We start from the raw sequence: 24820 nt of genomic DNA on the forward strand, positions 1-24820 counted from the left end.
AGGGTCTGGACTGTGGTTATTAAAGCCTCTACTTGGACACAGATAAATATGGTATGTAAAGCAGGTTAGTGTGCTTGTAGATTATAAAGACATTAGAAAAAACAAAAGTACTTCCCCTCCCCTTCCCCTCCCCCCCCCCCAGTCATGGACTGTTTGAAAGTCTATTGCTTTTACATGAAAATCAACTGGCACTTAATTCAGCTAATTTTTCTTTCTTTGTACCGTCTGGCTGACTGCTCCACCACATACTCGGAGCAAATATATTCCTGGATCCTACAAGCACTTTAGATAGGACTCCACCCCTAACTGCACTCAGGAAGCGGGCAGGCAAGAGCCTAAGGTAGGGAATGAATTTTGCAGCTTTTTAATCTGTAGAATAAAATTATATATTTGAGGTTGTCACTGATTTTTAAAGCTACTCTTCAGTTTAGGGTACGTGTCTTATGAGTTCACTTTCTACACTATCATCACAAATTACACAAACCCAACATTCAGGTGGTGGTTCCCATTTAACTTTCAAAAGTCACTAAGGAGCACCTGGCCTCTAAGGCGCTTTCTAAAGCTTCTGACTCTAGTCTGGTTTCGTGACACTCTAGGGTAGAGACAATTGTACAAGTCACTTAAGATCTTTGCTTCAGTGTCCAAGTGTCTGAAGATGCGGAGTCTCCAGAGCTCAGGAGAAGCATCTGGAAGGAAGTGACTAAGATACACTCACCAGTGGAAGCAGCAGAGTTTGGCAGCCAGTGTGAGGAGCCGGGCTCCAGCTGCTGTTGAGTGACAGAGTCCTGCAGGGACCCCTGGAGCCTGCAGTGGTGCTTGTGACCATTTTATAGTGAGCACGCTGGGGCTCAGAAAGGCATGGCAACATTCTGAGGGACAAAACCATCTAACAAAACCAGATGATGCGCTTGTGATGGTCTCTCCTTATCCCACACTGCACAGCCACCCAGTCAAGTCTCAGCGATTACAAAACCTGCATCTCATATACGCTAAGCATGTGCGCTACAATTGAGCTTACCCAGTTCCACATTTTCATTTCTGTATGTGCACATGCGTGGACCAGGATATCTCCGCCAATCACTCTCTACCATCATTTGGAAGACAGGGTCTCTCACTAAACCTGCAACTCACCAACTGATGAGGCTGTCTGGTCCATAAGTCCCTGGGACCCTCCTGAGTCCTGCTGTGCTAATCTGGGATTGCAGGCATGCTTACCATGCCTGGCTCTTAACACGAGGGCTGGGGATCAGCACTAAGTCTTCATGCTTGCATAACAAGCACTATCTCTACAGCCCACACTTGTATTTCTAAAAATACAAAACAATAACAAAAAAAAACCCTACTTTTTCTGATTGTATGTGGAATGTGTCCATGTATGTGAATGTGTGTGTGCTATGTTCATTCATATGTGCATACCTGGAGGCCAGAAGCTGATGTCAAATATCTTCCCCTATAACTGTCTGATTTTAAATTTATTTATTTTTCAGAGACAGGGTCTTTAATATATTTCACTGAGCCTGGAGTTTGCTGTTAGGGATACATTAGTTCTGTAGTAAGTCTCCAGGGTTCTGCTGTCTCAGTTCCCAACTGCTGGGGCTCGGGGTGGGGTTCTAAGCCCACCAGGTGTGGCTTGCACACAGGCGTGGCTTGCACAGCTACATTTCCCCAGCCCCATTTGCTGCCATTTCTCCAGGAAACTTTACGGTAGAATCTTGGTGTGTTCTCAAGAAGGCTGCCACTTCTGCTTAATATTATTGATTCAAGAGTGAGTCTGTAGGGATTAGAAGAGATGGTTTAGAATAATCTTCCCAGTGAAGCAGGGTAGGGAAGGTCTTCACAACACCCAACAGGAACATGCTTGGCCACAGCCAGTCTTTGACAGGCTAACAGCATCAGGGCTAGGAAGGAAAGGTCAGGCTCCACAGAAACTTGGTGTGGTAATTAGAATAAAAAATAACCCTGTTCGAAGAACCGTACCTACGTGGTGGCACTGTTTTGGGGCACGCTATGGAATCTTTAGGGAGTAGAGCCTTGCTGGACAGAAGTCGCTAGGGTGGGATTTGAAGGCCTATGGCCTCCTTCCTCTTTCTGTTCTCTGCTCCCTGTGTGCAGATGAAATGTGATCAGCCAGCTTCTTACTCCTGCTGCCACGCCATACCTTTCCCAGCCATGATGGAGTGTGCAATCCATCTAGTTTTCAGGAACCCTAAGCAAAGATAGACCCTTTCTCCCCCAGGTTACTTCTGGACATAGTGTTTGATCCCACAGACGGCAAAATAGACAGTTTTCCAGTTACTTCATGAAGTAGGTTGTGATTCTGATTTCAGAGGGCTCGTCTAGCTGCTGGGTGGTTTTATGAACATCTGTCTTGTAGACTAGTACAGCAATGTTGTCGGGCCTGTGTTGGTTTGGCTGGTCAGTATGGATTTGGTATTCTATACACCATACTTGATTCTGATAGTCTCTAAAACATACTGTTATGTCTCAACCTCATCCTGAACCTCAGGTTTCCTTAACCAGCAAGACTGGGACACAGCCACAGAGCCCATTTTAGAAGGGCAAACAAGCCAAGGTTTTCAAGTGGCCTGCCTTGTAAACAGGCCAATGTATGCTGGATTTGCTGATTCAAGTTACTGGCGTGCTGTCATTTATTGTGACGTTTTTCTTCTTTATTACTGAGGGCTAAACCCAGACCTCACACACATTAGGAAACTTGGCTGCATCCTCAGAATTTAATTTAATATTTTGAGACAGGGTCTCACTATGTTGTCCATGCTGGCTTTGAACTTGAAATCCTTCTGTCTCAGCCTCCTGAGTAGTTGGGGCTCTAGGTCTCTGGCTGCTTCCTGAGAAGGCAATGCAGACTGAGGAAGGCTGCTGCTGCATAAGCAACTGAAGGGCAAAGATCTAGAATAGATTTCAAACAAGAGACATTCTTACTAAAGCCATGTATGCAACATCTATCTTTATTGTATATTTTTCCTTTAACAATACCAGGGAGTGCATCTTCTATCTAGAATACTAGTCAAATCCCTCTGCCTGCAGACCTGGGTGCTTATCTGGAATGGCTGTGGCCCGGGAGATTAAAGGCAATACTGGAAGGCATTTTGTGTTGCTGTAAGTCAGCAGGTGAACCTCCATAATGCCTCACAATATAGAAGCTTCTGACAAAAAAACAAAAAAACAAAAACAAAAAACAAAAAACAAAAAAAAACAAAAAAACCAAAAAAACAAAAAAAAAACCATAGTGTAGAAAGAGCCTGAGGGATTTATCATTAATCATACTACAAACATTTATTTCTACCTCTTTTGGAGTCGAAGCCACAGTGATGATCACTCTAGGCAATGCCCTTGGACTGTATGTTCTACACATGACATCTTTGTTTCTGAATCTCATCCCCCATCCCCAAACATCCCCCTGGCAGGCTCCTGGAGGCAAAGAAACAAAGTTTGGAACTGCTTTATTTTCCCTGAAAAGAAGAGATGGGAAAGAAAGCTGACAAAGGAGTACACATGCAAATTGTGGCCATTTCCAGAGGACCACAGGTATGGGCCATTCTGCAACCTAAGATCGGGCCTGTATTCTGGTTCTCTCCTCCCTGCATATATGAGCCTCCCTACAACACAGTACTGGAGCTGGGAACGCAGTACTGGAGAGATAAAGGCCCCCAGTGGGCCAGAGTCTAGATTTTGAATTGTTCTAGACAAGTCTACCCTCTACTTAACAGCTATAATGTAATCTCAACCTCCTTCTATTACGTGTGTATTAGCTCTGATTCTCAAAGCAATTCTGCCAGGTTGATCACATAACCTACGCTCGCCTGGAATCTTCCTTGTGTGCTGCCTCTGATGCCATGGTCTTCCTATCTCCCAGGACTACTCTCAATCTCCTGATAAAATCACTATCAGCAGGGTGAACCACAGAGCAGATACTACGGCAAATCCCTCCCTCCTGCTCCTACATTATCTCTCTCTACACATTCTCCATCCTTTGCTACACTGTGAGACACTGAGACACAGAAGCAGGCAAGGCACAGATGCCTGGCAACACAAGTAGCATAGCTGTGGAGGAGGAACATTCTAGAGCATTGCTGAGGGGTCGGCATAGGAGAAAGCCAGCACACCCAAAAAGGCCACTGAGGGAGGGACAGGAGCAGGAAAGCTATGGAGACTAATAGCTCTCTATACTCAATCTTCCCTGTTCTGCCACCAGCCTCACCCTCTGCTTCTCCTCTCTAGAGACAGCCCCTACCTTTGCTGCCTGGACACAGGAGCCAGTGCTGGATAGAAATTTCTCTTACACAGTGCATCTAAATGCATCTAGTCAGCAGTAGTTCCTGTTGACTGCAGATAGACAGACAGACAGACAGTCAGAACAGGACACAGATGATAAGAAAGCCCTCAGTATGGACACACTAGCCAAAAACAAAGAAAAGGCCACACAAACAGCTGAGGGCCTCTTGTGTTTCACCTGCAGAGAGGACACCCACCTAGGGCTCTCTCAGTCCTAGGCTGCAGCCATGGTGGAGACTGTCTCTGAATGAATTTAGTTACTTAAGAAACCATTGGTTAAGGCAGAAGGGATCTGGGCCCTGCCAAATCAATGATTAAGGTGAAGATGTTAGAGAGCTGTTGATGTCACTTAAGATCAAATCCTAAGCATGCATGCATGCATATATATATATATATATATATATATATATATATATCTCCTGTGTCTCTAACTTAACAGGATAATAGAGAATGGATCCTAAGATTCTCTTTTTAAAATTGGTAAAAAATTCTCATTTGGAGAGTCAGGAGGACACCGGGAATCTAGTGATACTAGACCAACTGTTCTACTCAAACCATTCCCAAGCACCACTTGAGTACAAAGTTTTAATATTCACAAACCACATTTACTCACTCAAACAGATCCCTGAGACTCTTCACAAGAATATACTCTCTTGACTGATTTCTCAAATGTCTGAAAGCACATTGCCTTCTTGTTCCTTTAGAAGAAACTGTGGGACAGTGACTGAAGGGATTACATGTCTTTTGCACGTGTACATGCCATGTTCCGACTCCACTTGGCAGATAAGACCAGGAAGGTTGAGCTGGTACAAGAACTCACTCACTGACACACAGTTGGCAGTGGCAGAGCTGACACTTGAGCCACAGTTGGCTGACATCTTTTGTCAGTGGTGGCCCTTGAAGGAACCCACCCTGCATGCAGCATAGACCCAAACACCACACCCTGCAATCCTCAACTCAGACATCCAAGATGAACACGATCCATGAGGTGCACCTTTAAATCATGGCCACTGCAGGAGGACCTTGGAGTTAGTTCCACCAAAACAATCTTACCCATGGCACCATTCCCCAGCCGCCTAGATACTTGGGGAGACTTCTCACAAAACAGAAGTGTTGTAAAGGTTACCCACATGCTACCTGCATCCTGGTCACCTGAAGTGTCATCAGTCCACAGGCAGCAGCACCTGGAAGCTTGTTAGAGGCAAGTTCAGTCCCTAGTTCCCAGACATGTTAAGTCCCTGGGGTTTCTAATACTCCTGCTAGTCATGCTGGCCCTGTATCATCTGAATAAAATCATCATAAACAAAGCAAACACCTTTATGGTAAAGTCCAGTGAGGAGGCGCATCTAAGCAAAATGTAAAAGCCACTGTTCTAACAGAGCCCTGAATACCACACAAAGACATCACCAAGGCAACGGCATTACTGATTGTGGAGGATGGTCCTGTCCAGGGGCTTGGACATGAGGTTTTAGACAGGGCTCTTTTTATTCTCTACATTAAAAAATACTGTGTCTGTCTGTCTGTCTGTCTGTCTCTCTCTCTCTCTCTCTCTCTCTGTGTGTGTGTGTGTGTGTGTGTGAGAGAGAGAGAGAGAGAGAGAACACACACATGCACATGAAATTAAGAGCTTACTTCTAAGTCTACACGACTACATGATATGACACAAGTGAATGATGTCCCATTCACTGTTTCTATCCCTAGGGAAGCACTAGTAGGGGTCTTGTGGTCACTGTATGGTCACCCAGTACTTTATTTCAATTCTGCTTCTCCCCTGCACTGCTGGTTGACCTCAACATTTTCATCTGTAAAATGTTTCTGGGACATCCGTTGCTGTATCATGAGAATCTTACGTTTGAGTTTATGCAGCACCTGGGGCACTGTTTAATACACAGAAGTCATATTAACACAGTGCGCAGTACGTCATTAACAGAGTAAGATGGGGAAAGGGCAGTTTATGGTTTGTATAGTACAATGTCTCCAATTATATGCCCGGTACACATACACTTTGTGAAAGACACGAATGGTGACAATAGTCAAATGTCCTACAGGAGTCGATTTCATTTTAGCCGAGAGAACAAATCTGAAGGGAAAAAGACTTCAAAGCCAGGGATGTGTCTGCTGGATCCAGCCTTCCCGAGCAATTTACATCAGCTGTCAGAGGAAAACACACACAGGCCCAGTACCGTGATTAAGCATGCCCCTCGTACATCATTCACTCCATTAAAGATGATTTCATTTTAATCACTTTTAGATAGATCTGTGGCTTGCGGCTACACCAGTTTCCTGTTTGAGAGTCACATACAAAAAGGGGCCGAGCTTGCTGCTGACAGCAATACATCTGCCGAAGCTGTCCGCATTACCGAGCCTTCTCCGTGTTTATCTGGCTCTGATTTTTCCCTGCTTCCAAGCATTGCCCTTCCTGTTCGTCAGTAGCCATGGCACTCTTCATCTTGACTTACAATTAATCTTTTAGGGCCAGAAGTGGAGTGGAGAGGAACAACACAGGTCCGTAGACGCCACTAAGGCAGCCTGGCTGCTGAAGTATCCTCACACCACACTGCTGCCTAGGGACTGCCAGCACTCAGGAAGCAGAGGAAGACAGAATTTGAGGCTAGGACAGCCAGACAGGGCTATTCAGAGAAACCCTATCTCAATCAAACAAAAAAGTCTCTTTTGTTTTGTTTTGTTTTGTTGTTGTTTTGTTTCGAGTAGGCACTACCAACCAAGGATGAGTAACTTTTCAGAGTAAGGATACTGAAGGCCCTGGGCCATTCTACAAGATGCACTCACTGGTTCACATGTGGAGAGGCTGTGTAACCATCCCTCAGGGAAGGGCATTAACTGCCAAACAGATCAATGCTGAACCTTTTACAAAAATGAAACCATCAGGCAGAGAGTTTGTAGAGGTATAAGGGAAGAACGGGGAAGGAGGGGTCTCAACGTCAGTCTGCCTTTTCCCGTGTCTTCTGTTGACCTCACCCATGCAAGCCACTCAACGAAGAGAGATTATGTGGGGTCTCTCTTTGCAAGCCTGGCAGCACCTCTGTGTACCAGATTTATGGGTATGGATCACACCATGAGAATGCATTAAGATGCATCACACTCTGTAAGGTGGATACCTCAGAATTCCTTGCCTTGGGATTCTCACTTGTGCTCCTGAAGCATGTGGTATGTGAGATGACCTTCTGAGGGAAGCCCATTGTGGTCATGGCCACGCTCTCTACTCTCTGATTCTAAGTGAACTGAACTCCGATATGCTCAGCTCATAGGATCAATGCATACATAGTAACATTCCAGTTCAGATACAGGGCACATTGTGATGAGGCGCATTCATCCTCTGTACTCAGAGGTCTTACTCAACAGGTCCTGGGCAGGGTGCAAGCTGGTTCTAATAGCACAGGCTGGTGATTCTGATGTAAGAGTCAGAAAACTAGACTTTCAGACACACAAACTTGCTGCAGCTAAGATGAATGGATTGGGATTGGTGGCAGATGTAGATAATGGCCCACTTTTGTGAACCAAAACAGAAGTTCGGGGGTGAACAGATAGCTCAGTAGCTAAGAGTACTGGCTGCTCTTCCAGAGGACCTGGGTTTGATTCCCAGCACCCACACTGCAGCTTACAACCATCTTTAACTCCAATACTAGGTGATCTGATAACCTCTTCTGGTCCCTGTAGGCACCAGTCATGCATGTGGTCTAAGGACATACATGTAAGTAAACCCGCATACACATAATAATAGTAGATCACAACAACAGAAGTTCACAAATACAAGATGCTTGCTATGTGCCAGGCACACCCTTAGGTCACAGGCCTGAAGACCTGAAGGCTGAAACATCTCAGCATTAAGAATAAGATAAAAGAGGTCAACTATCTGTAATAGAACACTTGCCTACAAAGAAATGCTGTAGAAAAACCAAAGAACAGCAGGACATAAGCATAAGCATCATGACCAAGCAAGAATGAGTTAGCCAGGTCTTCAGGGTAAACCACGAGACATCCTGCATCCCCAAAAGCAGGAGCTCGGGAGATAAAGGTCACTAAGTCCCTAATCCACTCAAGACAGGCATCAGAAGTTTGCCACTACGGGAGAGAAATGGCAGTGGTTTGGAATTGGCAGTGCTTTGCCAGATCAAAGGGAAAGTTTCAAATGAGACAGCAAAACATACATTGTTACTATAACCTGTGAGCTTAAGGTTTTCCTTTAAAACAAACCAAACAAAAACTGAAGGGTTGGTTTGTTTGCCAGCTGTGGTAGTGCATGCCTGAGATTCCAGCACTCCAGAGGGTTAGGCAGGAAGATAGTGAGTTCAAGGCTAGCCTGGGGTACATGATTAGACCTTGTCTTGAAAAACAAAATGAAGCAAAACCCACTATGACTGATATCTAACACACACACACACACACACACACACACACACACCCCACACCCCTCACCATTCAGGTAGAGATCTAGAACATTACTTCATCTGAGCATACACACCTCAGCAGGGGCATGAGAGAAATGAAGAAAACAGCTGCATGGTAAAAGAGAGGCTATGATGGGCAGATTGGGTGTAGGCGCAGTATGTGCAGAAGGGTTACCTCCCAGACAGGGCATGCTTGGAGAGGGAGGAGCCCGGGTACCAGGCAGATACCTAGGCAAGCTTCAATGTTCCTGGAGCTGTAGCTGACCAGGACCAGCAGAAAGAGTTGAGAGAGGCTCACGTAGAGGAGGGGATGTCTTAGATTTTAGTGAGTTTGCTAAGGGTCAGTCACTAAGCTTGCAGAATGATAGCTATAGATGAAGCAGGATAGTTAGGAAAGAAGATGCAAGGACCAGCCAGAAATGGCACTTTGAGGTGCTGGTGGTCCAGTGAGGAACAACATGGGTCAGCAGAAAAGACACTGGAGAGAAATCAGTTCCAGTTTGGAGTAATCAGAAAAGCATCCAAACTGCCGACCTCCTGGCTCTTGGCTATACGTGTCTAGACTTGAGAAGACAGCGAAGGGAGACTTACAGACCTGTGCAAGAGTGAAGTGAGTCACCACAGGAAAGTGCAGTTGCTATGGGAAAAATTCAACACCACCATGAACACGACGCCAGATCTAGGAGCTGAGAAGTGAGCAACCACGGTCAGAACTCACGTTCTAGATAAAGGCCACCAGCCAATGGTGGGATTCCTAGAGACAAGATGTAACACATCGGGGACTCGGGGTGCGCATGTGGGGGCATGTGTACCCTTCAACATCAGTGATGAGGGAAGGTCTTGCCAGGAAGGACACAAAAGAGCAGACTACAGACTTGGGAAGGTGGCGTGGAGAGCAACACCAATGGCAGCAGCACAGACAAAGGCCCACGCTTGGGACACTGGAGAAGCAGCAAGGTGGCCTGGAGGGAGAGTGACAGAGCTGAAGAGTGTAGTCTCCAGTTACTCTTCAGTTTCTGCTCTGGGCAAGGGTAGCTATAGATGGCTCCAGGATTTGGGGTGGGGTGCTGAAAAACTGGAAGGACAGAGATGACATTAACTGTTAACTGCTCACATCTAAGCCCAGAAGACACTGTGAGGGGAGAACTGTGAGGGCCACTGAAAAGGTGGCACAGTGCACGTGCAGGGCAGACAGAGGCTGCAGGATCCGCCTGTGGTGTTCTGTCACCTCCTGCTTCAGCTGGAACTACAAGCCTTCCTTGTGTCTGAGTGGCAGTCCTGTGCAGGACAGGCCCAAGGGCTGGGTCCTGTGAGAAACAGGGGCCAGGAGATCACCACACAGTGACCAGGAAACATGCAGAGACACTAGTGGGAGTGGAAGGGAAGAACCCAAGAACCAAGCAGAGTTTAGATACCCAGTTAAGGGCAGTCTTTCCATCCTGTGCACTAACCCATATACTTACATTCTTAGCCACGTAGCCCACTGACTTCAGCCAAATAAGGTTTGGCTTTGCAGTTGGCTACTTAAAATGCAAATAATTTCCCAAGGATTCTCCAATCTGCTTGGACGGAAAATGAACTTAGGATGCTGGCTTCTTTCTACTGGACTCAGATTAGTGATGTATGTGTGGGCCAGGGGTCAACCTTAGGTATCTTTCCTCAGTAGTGTCTCCCCCCCCCCCCCAATCTGCTTTGGTCCTCTTCAGAAAGGTTCTCTTATTAGGCTGGAGCATAGGCCATATAAGGTTAGGCTGGGTAGCCAATGGATATCAGGGGACTGCCTGTCTCTGCCTTCTCAGTACTGAGATCATAAGTACGGCATGAGTACTTATGAGTGCTATATCACTATGCCTGGCTTTTTACTTGGGCCCTGGGCAAAGGCTGGAGAAATGCAGGTCCGAGTGTGTGCGGAATGGTTTACCAACCCAGCCAGCTTGCTCCTCTACCCCATCAGCTGAAACATATTAAGCAAGCTCTTACTCCACACTAGGCACCTACCTGGTACTTTACATTCATCAATCACAATAGCCCGGTACAACAAATGCCATGGCTGCGTTCACTTAACATGGGAATGCAGCTGGGCGAGCCTGGGCAAGGTGCTCATACAGTCAGCTGTAAGGTAGGACTTCCTGAGACAGGAGCTAGAAGGAAGCTGCAGGTGGCAGGCGGCCTTTGGACGACACTGTGGCTCTCCAGACTGAGGGAAGGCTGCCCTGCAGGTCTCATAAGAACCCCACTACTCTCTGCAGTGTTCCTTCTCTGGGAGAAAATTCCAACTTAACTTCCAGAACCTGAGGTGTTCTTCCCAAGTGTGCCTGGGGGTGGATCTGGAGCCTCTATAAATAAATACAGTAGGGCTCTCAGAGAAGAAAAATAAGGTTCAATAAAAATTACGAGATGATGGATCAGGCACAAAGTTGGAACTAGTTATAATTTCTGAACGAATACAGTATTTCTATTAAAGGTTTAAGACACTACAAAAATAACACATTTCATTTATTGACTTCTTAGCGGCAGGGGGAGTGCAAATCAATATAAGAATGACGTAGTTTGTACTTTTACTAAAGCGATCTATTGTTGGGGCAGTCCTCCCTCTGCCCAGGGCTGAGAATTGAACCCTGGGTCTGGTTCCTGAAACACATGTGCTCTACCACTGAGCTACACTACCAGCCTACATAGTCTTATGTTAGAAGACATTATATGTTTTCGTTAAAGCACACTTGGACATACTGGATTGACACCTTAGAATATATGCTGTTCTAAACAGACTAAAACCTAATCTACTGAAAGTGAAGCTCTCTCAAGCCTGTTTCTAGTTTGGACCACAAACCTGGCTGTACACCTTGAAAACATATACCAGGTACCAACTCCACAGTTAGAGGACACCTTTGAAAACAAAGACATGACTTCATTCTGCTAATGACTGCCAAAACCCAAAACCACTCCTGTTATGACAACCAAATTCTGGAAACTCAGAATGAAAGTGAAAATGTTTTTGCAAATCTCTCCCATCCCCAACTTCTCTGTGTCCCCAAGGAAACAAACTGGCTCCAGGTGTAAATTCTTAGAGGTAGGGGACTAATCTGTCAGGAAAAGAACTGTCTTCGCTTAAAACATGTATATCAGTTTTTTTTAACCTTGCAGGCATTGGTGCAAAGCTAAAAACAAAAGAAAACATCCGTGTGGAGTATAAAACTAAGTCTCTCCGGAAACTGTCACATACATTTCCTCCTAACTCTTAAACCATGGTAAACAGTTTCATCAAAATTCCTGCACATTTGTGGAAACAACTTGATCTATCACTACCCTACCGGCACAGATGACAGGTGTTAAGAAGGGGCTGAATAGCCACGCCATCTAACCACGCAACAAAACTAGTAGTTCTACTACCACTAAGGCACAGTTCTAGGTGCTGGGACTCAGCATGCAGCCAAAAGCCAGGCCTCCTGCTCCATAAATCTCTCTCAGAGCAAGAGATGAAGGGCCCGATAACTGAAAATTAAGTTCACACTGCAAGAACGCGGTAGCATTGTGATGAAAAACAAGGCAGGATGGAGATACAGGATGTGTGAGAAGTTTCTGTTTTGGACAGGGATCTGAGACCTCACAGAGGCGAGGCCACCGGAACTGTCCCGGCAAAGCTGTCCTGTATCACAGAAGCCCCAGCTTTCTCCAGACCCCTTGCGGGGCTGAGGGTGCAGGTGCCCGTAGCGAGGTCCCAGCGCTTTCCTGCCGCTGGCCGACTTTCTGACTGCTGTCAACGCAAAGGTCACGTCCCGAGCAAGCCCAGCACCCCAGGGATACGCGGGGCAGCCTTCCCCGGTCGGCAGCGACTCCCTGCCCAGCTGGCTGGACACTATCGGGGACGCGCGGAACTCTTGCTGCGTCCGCGCGAGGCCCCCTGGCAGCGGCGCGCATGGGGCGAGGACGCGGCCGAGACAAAGCGGCGGGGCGCGGCCCTCACCTGTCCAGCCAGAAGGTCCAGGGCGAGTGCAGCGGGACGCCGCCCGGCTCCGGCCGCAGTACCGACAGAGCCTTGCCGAGAGGCTCGCTAGCCTCGGGGGGCGCGGCAGCCGGGGGCAGCGCCATGTTCTCCGCCTGCCAGGCCGCGGACAAGCGGACCCGAGCGCCTAGTAGTCTCCCGGCGCCAGCCCCGCCCCGCCCCGCCCCGCGCCCCACCCCGACCGGCCTCGGCCCTGCCCCAGTCCAACAAAGGCCGGGCCCGCGCCCGGAGCAGAGGACCCGAGGGAGAAGGGCAGAGGAGCAGTCACCCGGCTAGCCCCGCAGCTGGGGCCAAGGACAGATGGAAGGTCCGGCCAACGGATCAGTGCGGATGGAGTCTCAGAGTCCAACAGTGCGAGAGAGGAAGGAGAGGTGGATTGACATACCAGCAATCAGAAGGCTGGATGGGAAGGCTGGCAGATGGCTAGAGGAGGGACGGAGAGATGGAAGGGCAGATGGAAGCACAGTTGGATGTGACAGATAGATGGAGAGAGGACCAATGGCCGAACAGATAGAGAGACTCCAGTGTCTGAGGGTGCAGAAACAAGGCAACTGAGGCCATAGAGTTGCACTGAAGCTGTGTGCATGCCTAGTGGCGAGAATAAAGTTTCCTAACAGTGGAAACAAGGTTACTTTCCTTCCATCTCTGGAGTCAGAATGTGCCAACAGAATGCCCAGCTTTCAAGAGAATCTTCAGTCAGCCAAAGTTCTCCAAGTCTGCCTCCAAGCCCAGCAGAGGGAGAGAGAGGGAGCTGCAATTCTGCACTCATAGCCTACGCTTGTGAAAATCCAGGAAGTTACTGTAACCCTGAGACTGCTGAGTTCACTCGGGCAAGGCTCCTCCCAGGCCTCAGTTAACTCTGTCTTCTGGAGAAAGGCAAAGGCCTGGAGGCATGCGGTACAATTCCAGCCGCCAGCAGCTGGGGACTTGCAGTTGATCAACTCATCCATTTTCTACCTGACCAGCCTTTATTTTCCTTTCTGCTTGAGAGGATAGCTGGTTGATGGGGGCTTGATGGGTTCATGACAGCTTGTCTTGAACCCAGGACAGATATCCTCCCACAAGCTAGCCAAGGCAAGATAAAATAACGACAGAACAGTCTGTGTGCTTTGTGACCCCTTCTTGGACCGTAACAAGGTTCTGGAAATGTGACTGTCTGAGCAAGTCTCCATCCCTGAAATACCAGGGTCCACCTGGTCATATGCATTTGTTGTTTAATCTTTCTTTACCTCTTCAAAATACAAAAAAAAAAAAAGCACACCTGTGACGTCATTAAAGCCTTTGGGAGAGCTTTACCCTATTAGCTTGTATGGCCCTTAAATGATGTCATGTGGAAGATATCCACCGATCTTAAAGATAAGGGACAGAAGAGGTAGGTTAACCCCAATGTCACATGGTTTGTACATGGCAAAAGAGGCATGTTAAGAGGATTTCCACTGCCAGACTGGTCTGTACATCTGAATAAAAAATAAAGGTCCGAAGAGTAAAAATAGGTCATAAATAGGAGGTCTCAGTCTCTCCCAAGACAATCAATCTGCCTCTCAGAGGAAATTGTTGCTAACAGCTTCTAGAAAAATACACGTGTGTGCATACAAACGTACATCTCAATTTATAAACTGTATCTCCAAATCTTTTTATAGAAGAAACAGACGCATTTCACATCAATGCTGCACTTTGTTCTCTTATTTGACATTATGTCTCTGAATAGCTTCCATATCAAGACACACAGATCTACCTCACCCAGGGTGTGAGCAGGACTCACAGTAACGCAGCGGCCCACAACAGTGTGCACTTTCTAGCTCTTCTCTTTTTTGAGTAAACCCGTACTGGGCATCTTCATAATTACATCCTCATCCGTACAGGCTCACTTCAGGGTGAGTTTGGAGGATGAGAACAGCTGCCTGCGTTTAAAAATCTGATCCAAGTTGCCAAGCTGTACAAGATAAGCACATACCCATGTGTGTGAGCTATAAATAGCGCCTGACTCTGAAGACTCAGTGACATTTATCTGTATGAAATTCTAAAGCATCAGTGAAGAGGATGGATGCTTTCTAATGATCACAACTAGTCAAACTCTCATAGTCTGATTTTTCCTCAGACCCTGTAATAATTGCTCGGCCAGAAAGGACTAGCTTTACATGACTATCTACAGTGCCTATGAGATAAAAAGCCACATAATAAACTCCTTTTAGGACTCAGGACCGGAAGGAGCCTGAAAGTTTTTCTGCGTTACATATCAAACCCCTTTGCTTCGGCCTCTAAGGCCCTCAAAATTACATGTGTTGCCGGATCATGACATGGATATTCATCAGTGAAGAAGGAGCTTCTGTAGTTTTACGTTTATTTCTGTTTTTATTTCAATGGCCTAACTGCATGTCTGCATCTTATATTGTGAAGGCCTGAGGTCCACTTGGGAAGTTGGTGACACTCAGTGAGTAAAATATAAATGACCTTAGGTTAACAAAGAGTTCAGGCGACATGGTTAAGGACAGGAGAGAAGATGCCAAGCACTTCTGACCCCTTCCCACCAAACACATGTTGATTCTCATTATGCTTCAAAATTAGACTTCAGTGAAAACACGTTAGAGACATTTTACTTGTATTCCCCGCTTCTCAGATGGCAGGAGCCAGAGCCTCCAGGTAGACAGGGCACTTTGTGTTCCCTAAACAAACACAAGGCTATGAGAAAGGGAACTCCGAGGCCCAGAGAGGTGAGTTGACTTACCTGAGACCATTGCTCTAGGACATGACAAAGGCAGAACTAGAACGTGGGTCTGGGTTGCTTGAGGTCCAGGCCAAGGTGCTCTCTCATTGCATAACACACAATGCAGATGCCTTGGGGTGGCAGGAGAGAGGAAAAGGTGACCCCACAGCCCCTAGCAACAAAAACAACAGAAAGGACTTGAGGCACTCATAAATAATTAAGCAATTAGCTGCAGCAGTGACTCCCCTCCCCTCCAGTATCCAGTCACCAAGGCAACTTGGGCAGGGTGCCTGCTGGTTGCCTGGTAACAGTGTAGTCTGTTCCCCTGACATGCTCCCTGGGCTTCAAAGGATTTGAGAGCTGGAAAGAACCTTCGAAGGGGAACTGCATTCCAACCCCTTCATTTTCCAAATGAGGAAATGGAGGCCCAGAGAAGCTAGGTAACTTGCCCAAGGTCACACAGCTACTCAGAGGCACAGCCAGTCCATTTCTAGTCGCTTTCCATTAGTATACCAGGGATGCCCCAGGAGAACCATAGATGAGAGAGAATCTGTCTCTCTATAGTGCCTAGAAGAACAAGAGAGTCGAAGCCAGTGAGCAAGCAAGCAAGAGACCGAGACCTTGAGTGCTCATGTGCAATTAGCAGGAGCTGGTAATCCCATCAGCCCAACTTTTATCATCACCATGGTAACATGGGTGAGGTGGGTGCTGGTTGCCTAGTAACAAGTGGTCCTCTTTCTTCCACTCATATCCGGCTCCCTGGGAGGCACAGAAACAGTAGAATGTTGGAGTTGGAAGAGAAGACAAGGATGCTAACTCAGTCCCCTCCTCCAACAATGAAGGATGTGTGGAAAGACCATGCATATACACAGTTCAGGACAAACAAGGGACATTCCCTTTATTTATGCATCCCACAGTACAGGGGAGAAACCTTATACTTTAGAGCCAGAACATGGGTGTAATGTCTGGTGTTTTTTGTTTGTTTGTTTTTGTTTTTTTGTTGTTGTTGGTGGTGATGGTTTTTTTTTTTTTTTTTGGTTTGGTTGTTTTGTTTTTTGGTTTTTGTTTTTTTGTTTTTGTGTGGTGTGAGTTCTACCATGTGTCTATATAGTGGCAATACTACATACAAAACAGCACAGAGTAGATCTTAGCAGTTAAACTTTGAGTCTCAAAGGACAGAAAGTCTGCGTCACATGTGCCAAGGTTCTATACGTGAGAAATGGGCCAGTCCAGATCTAACAGTCCAGATCCCGCAAGCCACATTAAACGAGAAAACGAACACATGACAGGGCGATCACAAAGATGCTGCCAGCGTTCCAGCCAGTGAATGCTTGCAAGATCTGCTATGCAAATGTCACTACCCTAGGTTCTTGAGCTCACCAGCGAACAATAGACAGGAGAATCCTGTGTCGCAGTGACCAGGATGCATGTAAGTATATGGCTGGATCTGTACTCACTTGCTAATTGTTTGTCGGATGGGTGCAGGCCCTCACTGGCAATATGCTGTTTACATTGCTGGGCTCTTTTTTCTGAGAGTGACAAGTTTCCTGTTTACAGTTTGTGGTGCTATAAATAGGCCAGCCTGCCTGTCTTCCACCTAGGAACTCCAAAGAGAAAACGGATGTCTGTGGCCACTAGGTGGCAGACCTCAGACTACAGACACAAGGTGCTAGAAGGCACAAGCCTGGGGCACAGACGTGCATAGAGTCTCTAACAAAGCCACTGTTCACAGTTGCTCAGTCCTAAAGCCATGGCTTGGAGGACCACCATGAAACTAGTCTGGGCCTCTGGTAGGGTGAGAGGAGACTGCAGTGTGCTTTAACAGCGGTTGCTTTACCTGAGTCTGAACTAGGCTTTAACTGCAATCCATGGACATTAAATTTGGTGAGCCCCAAATTCCTCACCTAAGACAACGAGACAGTGAGATGAGCTGCCTTTGGTAGGACTGCCCTCTTTTATAAGATACACACAGTAAGAAAGCTCAACCAGTGTTACTGACCCAGGATCTAATGGTTCCCGAGGGGCTGGTTCTGAGCTGCCAATGAAAAGATAAGTAAAGGACTTGGTACACCTGGACAAGCATTTGCCATGAAGAGTGCAGTCTATTAGTCACTGGGCATAGAACAGGTGGCATTGAGGCAGGGGATTCTGAATTCCATAGCCACTCACTTGCCCGCTGTGGGCCTTGTCCTGTCTTCCCTATACCTTCTGAGTTTGTCTTCCTTCTTTCACGAGGATGCCACCCAACCCCTGCTCCTCATTCCTTGAGTCTCAGCCAAGGACATCATGGACAGCTGCGTCACACTCTCAGCCAGCCTAGCTTTCTTTAACCCTGTCTTCTAAACCGCTGACACGGTAACCCAGGTCTAAGCCTCCAGACGCTGATCCCATCATGCCCTGCGGCTCTTCAGACCTCTCGCTACTCTCAGGACAAGCTATACTCCTTCCGGAAGCCAACAGGACCAAATTCCTTGTGTCTGTCCATCCCAGAGCTGCCTCTTTTCCTGCCCTCAGAACTTCTCTAGGGCCACTGAGCAACTGTGTGTCTGTTTCTTTATTGACCAGCCAGTCCCTCTGCTCCTCATAGCTGGCTCTGTCTTTTGCCCCAAGCTTCCACTTGAATGTAAAGCGTCCTCCGGATTATTTCTATGAAGGACTATGCTACAAGCTTCCTGAATCTACAGTGCACCCTCCTCCAAATACTATGTCCCAGAACCCTGCACAGCTCTGCCACCTGCTGGCACACCAGTAAGACTTGGTAAGGATCTGAAAAGGGTACCGGAGTCATATGGACTGCCTTGCCTCCAGTGTCCACTCTTCCTCTTGTCTATGGACAGCATGTTGGCCCCTACAATGTGCTTTGTTTTATTCCTTCTTTGTTCAAAGCCCCAGTGGCTGTCTCTCACAGGCTGAGGTCTGAATTCTCCAGTCTAGTGCCTGAATCCTCCACACCTCCTCCCACCTTTCCGAAAGCAGTTGGAAGTTTATTTCCAAATGTATGTGGATACATACACGTGTGTATATAAATAAAGGTACGTAAACACACCTCTATTTACATATTCTTGAAAATATGTAAATTTATATTGAATATATTTGAAAATGTCTGTGATCCAAGCAAGCCTGCTCCTATTCCCTCCATGTATCTAAGCTCAGCGCCACCATGAGCTCCTGGGGACAGGTTTGGTCCCTCCCCACCCCTGCAGGCCAGTTCTCAGCACCTGTCTGACTCATGGGAGCATCAGATCTCCTGACCCATTGGCCTATTCACACTGTGGTCCTTCCGTCTCCTCAGTAATACCTGAGACTTTTCCTCCCCCCCCCCCCCCCCCTTCACAATCTCTAACTGTCCTCTGAGGGCCAGGGAAAGAAGTTCTGCTGTGTGAGATACAAAGAGATGCAGGGCACTGCCAACCAGGGATGCAAAGAGCCTTAGGACACTTACTCTGGCAAAAGGGATGCTGGGGATTAACTCTTTTTTTGTTGTTTGAAAAACAGAGCCCTGACAATTTCAGAAATAACGGTCACATGCCTAGCCTTAGGAACTCCAAGTAAGGCAAGGACCTTTGCGGTGACTGCAAAGTAGTCTGTCACTGTCCCCTCAGATAGTTCCCGCTGGAGCCGGATCTTCCATGAAGTGTTCTTTTTTGCCCCCTGGGGGAGTTGGTAAAGTCTGCATACCAGGAACAACCATCTCATTTACCTAGGATTGTCCTGGTTTGAGCATTGAATGTTATATCCCAGTATCCTGCCCTGGAGAACTTGTAGCAGCTGATCAGTTAGAAGCAGGCTTGTGGCTCACCATCAGGTCCCCCTGATATCACAGCCTGAGAACATAAATCTTGATTAAAAAAAATATATATAAACTTACTAGGCAAACATATCAGGAAATAGCACAGCATATTAGGAAATGGCCAGTTAATTCATGTTTCTCAAAGCCTCAATTAGCTGAAGCCCCTGAGGTGAGAGCTTGCCTCTGAAGAGCTAAAGAAAAAAAATACTAAAGTAATGTTTATGGAACATAAACTTGGCAAATGTCTGAAGAGTGACCCCTGCAGGAGGAAGATGCCTTCACAAAAGCACCTGTTGAACTATTCTGTTAAATAACATATCTCACATATCTCTCCCCCTCTCCCCCCCCCCCCCCCGGCTGTGGCAATGTGGTGTGTGTGTGTGTTGTGTCTTGTGTGCATATGTTAATATATGTGTGAAAGTACAGGCTACAGGTCAACAGGTGCCTTTCTCAGTCCAGTCCACTTAACTTTTTGAGATAGGGTCTCTCACTGAACCTGGCCTCACTGATTCAGCCAGACTAGAAGGCTGGTGAGATCCAGGGACCTGTCTCTGCCTCCTCAGAGGTAGGATTACACCTCTGTTGGATAGATTTTTATATGGGTGCTGAGGATTCAGAACCTATACTTCTGTGTTAAGAACTTAACCAAATGGGCCATCTCCCCAGACCAGTCATTTATTTCTAAAGAGCTAAGTACACTAAAGGTTGGGAATTCATTACCAGCTGATGGGCAGTCGGGAAGTAAAGAAAATAAAGTAGGATTTAAAATGAAGACACACACACACACACACAGAGAGAGAGAGAGAGATTTGTGTAACATTTTCAGGACTGTAACTTCCATGCTAAGTGTTAATTAGGAGCCATGAAGATGCTGTCAGACAGTCATCGGGGGAACCTCTATAATTACTAAGTCTCCTGAACTGGGACAAATATCAGTAGGAATGATAGATCCAGAGGGCCTGGTGATGTCTCACTTGTTTTTATTTTCATTTGTTACACAGCATATACATACTGTTACATTGTATGCTGTAGCATTACTTTAAAAGTTTCTTAGTATTTTTGGTCAGTAACTCACTCTCAGAGGTAATACTATGTACCTATTGACACTGGGGGTCTGTTATAAAACATGAGTTCTAATAAGGAGATACCTGGTGGCCCTCTGGTGACTCTGTATTGAGTGTTTCAGACTATAAATAATTGCTATCATTGACAATGATTTAGGGATACCAAAGAACCACTTTGTCCTTCCCAAACTCACCTGAACCCTCAAAACTAGATTAAATTCTCCCACATTTTTGCTCAACTCCCTACCATTCCTAAAATGTCTAAGGGTCATGTTTTCTTACAATATTGAACTTAAATATTTTATGTTACATTAAACATCTTATCGATAAAATGTACTACCATTATTTTTCAAATTTTGAAAAAACATAGTTAATGATGCAAATAATTCCCTATTTTTCATTTTGAGAGAAAATCATTAACAGTACTCTCCTTGAAAGAACAGGATTTAGTTGTAAGAGAACATAAACCATCCATAAAGACAAGATATAAATTAGCAGTAGAGAGAGGCACCTCCTGTTTAGAAAGTCCAGATGGAAATGAACAGTGGAATCCTTCCTCTACAGATCAAACAGCTCCTTAATAAGTTGGAGCATCGTGGCTGTTGACTTAATTTAATAGGAAGTTACCAGAAAATGACTATGACCCGACCCATGGCAGTGGCCTCATTTCTTATGTTCATCAGCATTTGGAGGCCTTTCCTTTCATTCTGAAGGGAATTCACCTCTAAAATGGGCTTTGGGCCCTACCTTTCAAAAGAGCCCCATGTTAAGGAAGGGGGGAAAAAAGCCCTGAATAGAATTGAATTGTGGAAATGAAGAGTGTGGTCAAGTCTTTTATCAAAGACAGAATCAAAATACTTCTTTTACCAGGCAATCTGGTAAGTACAGGTTGTCATGGAAACAGGATGTATTCCGATTATAGGAGGAATGACATTGTTCATCTAACTAGGTGTTCATCTCTTCTAAATGGGGAGAAATTGTTGTAGCTGAAATCCATTATATTTCCTTCAAATCTGCATTAAAAACAATCATTTTCTTTCTTTTATATGGGAATACTCAGACACAGAGCCCCTTTCTCATAAAACAGAGAATTAAAATTACTTGCAAAAGAATTGGTGTGTAAATAAAAAGACATAAAATGGAAATGAGTCCTGTAACATAAACTTATCGATGCACTGTGACGGGCCGGGAGAGTGGGAGCCAGGCTGTAGGATAGAAAGCCTCCGTACCCACCGCAGGGCACCCTTTTCTTCAGTAGCATTACCAGCTGGTTTGAATAGAATGATCCATGCCAGGATAGCTGTCTGCAAGTTGAGGTGAGCTGCTAACAGGTTTGATGTTAGCCCTGGATTCCTAGTGGAAGCACAGACGGGAAGGGGACACTCTTCATCAGTAGCTGAGAAACATGGAGTGCAGGCTGTCTGTAAGAGACAGCCTCAAGATCTTTCTGGATCAAACAACCTAGAAAAGCAATCATTCTTTTCCTTTTCCAGGTAGAAAATATTTTTTCCACCTCTCCCACAAAAAAGGAAGAAAAAATTTTCGTGGACTTTTACCCCCCTGGCTATGCTAAGGTCTCAACAAATCCTCTATTTGGGCACTAAGGCCAATAATAAATACAATAAAAATAGGAACAATGGGCTGGAGTGACGGCTCAGCAGTTAAGAGCACTGACTGATCTTCAAGAGGTCCTGAGTTCAATTCCCAGCAACCACACAGTGGCTCACAACCATCTTTAATGGGATCAGATGCCCTCTTCTGGTGTGTCTGAAGACAATGACAGTGTACTCATATACATAAAGTAAATATTGTAAAAAGATAGGAACAGCTCCAACATATATAAAGAATGCTTTAAACTCAACAAGAAAATGAATGACTTGACTAGAAAAAGAATAAAGCAGATCTTGATATCTCACTGAAGACATAGAGGCAGCAAATAGCATACGGAGTCGTGCTCAACATTCTGTAGCACCATGAAATTAAAACAACAGTGACATAACTTACTAAAATGGCTAAACCTCAAACAAATGCTGGCAAGGATATGGAGCAGCAGGGCCTCACATTCATTGCTGGGGACACTAAGTGGCACAACCACTTTGATAGAACCCACTGGCGCCCTAAAAAGCAAGAAGTCCTCATCTCAGAAGACCAAGCAATAGCACCCCAGTTCTTTATTAGTTACAAACACATAGACAAACGTTTACAGCAGCTATACTCGCAGACAAATAGACAAACACAGCAGCTACATACATGACTTCCATCATTCAGGTGAAACCAAGGTGGCCTTTAGCAGTTGAGTTGACAATAGAATAGTACTATTAAAGAGAAGTGTGCCTGTTGTTAAACCATTAAAACATACAGAGGAACCATTAGGTGCACTTCATTAGTTAAGATAAACTAATCTGTAAAGGCCACATACTGTATGAATCCAAACCCACAAGATTCTGGAAAGAAAACTATGGAGACAAAGATGAGTGGGTCAAAGCCTCATGGAAGGGAGAGAGAGAGAGGGACAAGTAGAACATGGGGACTTTTTTGGCAGTGAAAGTATTCTCTATGCTACCATGATGGTGGGCATGTGTCATTACATATCTGCCAAAACAAAGTTAAAACCAAGAGCCAGGCGTACGGTGGTGTGTGCTGCCGCTGCCGTAGCAGTTGTCTCAGAGGATGCACTCTGGTGTAAGACACAGCATCAGGGATGGGGCGGGCAGCATTTCCTGCTCAATTTTGCTGTGAACCTCAAACTATTTTATTAAGTAGAACTGCTAGCTTCATAGTACATGCCAGAAACAGAGGCTGTAGCATCACGAGTTGGATGGAGGCTAGCCTAGTCTGCACCTTTAATGGTGCTGGTGACATGGCACATTGGGTAAGAGAGAGCTTGTCACGCAAGCATGCAGACTTGAGTTTGGAGTCCTATGTAAACTCTGGGGTGATTTGAGAACTTGTTACCCCAGCACTCAGGGGGGCAGACAAGTAGATCCTGGGAGCATGTTGGCTAGGAAGCCTAGCTTTCCCATACCCCTAAAAAAAAAAAAAAATCAATGTTTAGTAAGAGATCCAATCTCAAGGGAATATGACAGGACACTAAATGCCATCTTCCCAAATTCATATGAGTATGCATAGGTGCCAAAACATGGACATGCACATGCATGTAACATTACCTTCCCTGTCTCATACACTAGATTGTAATAGCATTCCCAACAAGTAGCAAACAAGTATGAACTTTCAACCCAACTCCATACTTCCAAGCCTGTCGTCCTAACACTTGTCCACTCCTCCATATGGTCCCATTCCCTGAAAGCATCTCAATGTCTTCTAAGAAATGACGTAAGCATTGTACGTGGTGTATTGTAGACACCCACCCACTGAAAAAACAGTACAACTCGCACACATCAGACTACAAGTTAAAGCAAGTTGGTATGTATCATAAACTCAGTTGAGTCACCTGCTATGGGAGGATTGTTTGCATGTCATGAACCTACAGTTGCAATCTCTATTGGGACTTGATGGTGTGGCTCAGTGTTTGCCTGGCATTGAAAGGGGAATGGGGAAATATATTCAGAGCCCACTTACAGACTTGTATGAAAATTGCATTATATTTTCAGCATGTTAAAAAAATCAATTAATTTTTAAAAATCTCAGTGAAGCCCATGCACAGACAAAGGAAGAAAAAAGGAACACACCAAGACAGAGTATAATCAAGTTGCTCAATACCAGAAAAAAAAGTATGTGGAAAAGAATGAGAACAAAGTTAGAGAATTCTTTTCATAGAAAATAATTTGGGTATGAAGACAGAATTGCAGGACAATGTCTGCAACTTAATGAGAAGATAAAGCAAGACTGTCCATCTAGGACTCCGCGCTAAATAAACACTGCTCAATTACAAAAGCAAGAAAATCTCTATCAGGAAGACAGAGTGAACATGCTTTCCCTATTCCTCCCATCCAGCATACTGACAGTCCCTAACTGCCATCAATAAACCACAAGATGACAGTGAGAAGGGCAGAATGCAGGCACCAGCTGGGTCCTTGACACACAGGGATGAAGCTCCCTGGGTCTTCCTGTGCAACTTACTGCCCACACTTGGAGCTGGAGACACTGACACCCAGAAATGCCCATGATCACACAAAGAGTCTTAAGAAAGGGCTTTCTCTAGACAGAGTACCAGGAAGGGAGGAGCTGGCAAGGGAGGGAGCTCACATACAACAACACCAGCCAAATACAAAGGACACAGCTGTCACTGTGCAGCTATGCAAGCCAGTAACACCAGGAGGGAACTCAGATACTGAAACCCAGAAAGCAATAGCATGAGTTGAACAAAAACCAGAGCGGAGGAAATTGTGGTCTGTACAGTGGTAACGCGCTCGCCTTGCAAGTGTGGGCTCAATTCCCAGAGCCCAGGTAGAAAAAAAAAAAAAAAAAAGAGCAGTGGCCTATGTTTGTGGTCCCAGTAGGGGAGGGGTGAACGGGCAGATATCTGGAATATCACTGCCAACCATGCTAGCAGTGGAGACAGGTAGTCACTGGGACTCTCTGGTCAGCCAGCTTAGC

The 24820-nt window shown here is 45.8% G+C and overlaps 1 protein-coding gene across 2 annotated transcripts in view; it reads right to left on the minus strand.

Moving 5' to 3' along the window:
* The window catches only part of Eif4e3 (eukaryotic translation initiation factor 4E family member 3), a 66963-nt gene that overhangs the window by 29662 nt on the left and 12481 nt on the right, over positions 1-24820 (minus strand). The window contains exon 2 of one of the 2 annotated variants that reach the window (XM_034511849.2): positions 15431-15581. Coding sequence is in view for 1 of the 2 variants with exons in the window: in XM_034511848.2 (XP_034367739.1) it covers positions 12667-12791 (125 nt within the window). In the remaining variant the exon portion in view is untranslated. Of the gene's footprint in view, positions 1-12666; positions 12854-15430; positions 15582-24820 lie in introns of those variants that run through there. The other variant, XM_034511848.2, reaches the window with a different exon arrangement.

Source organism: Arvicanthis niloticus, chromosome 9, assembly GCF_011762505.2.
Source record: "Arvicanthis niloticus isolate mArvNil1 chromosome 9, mArvNil1.pat.X, whole genome shotgun sequence".
Classification (NCBI taxonomy): Eukaryota; Metazoa; Chordata; class Mammalia; order Rodentia; family Muridae; genus Arvicanthis; species Arvicanthis niloticus.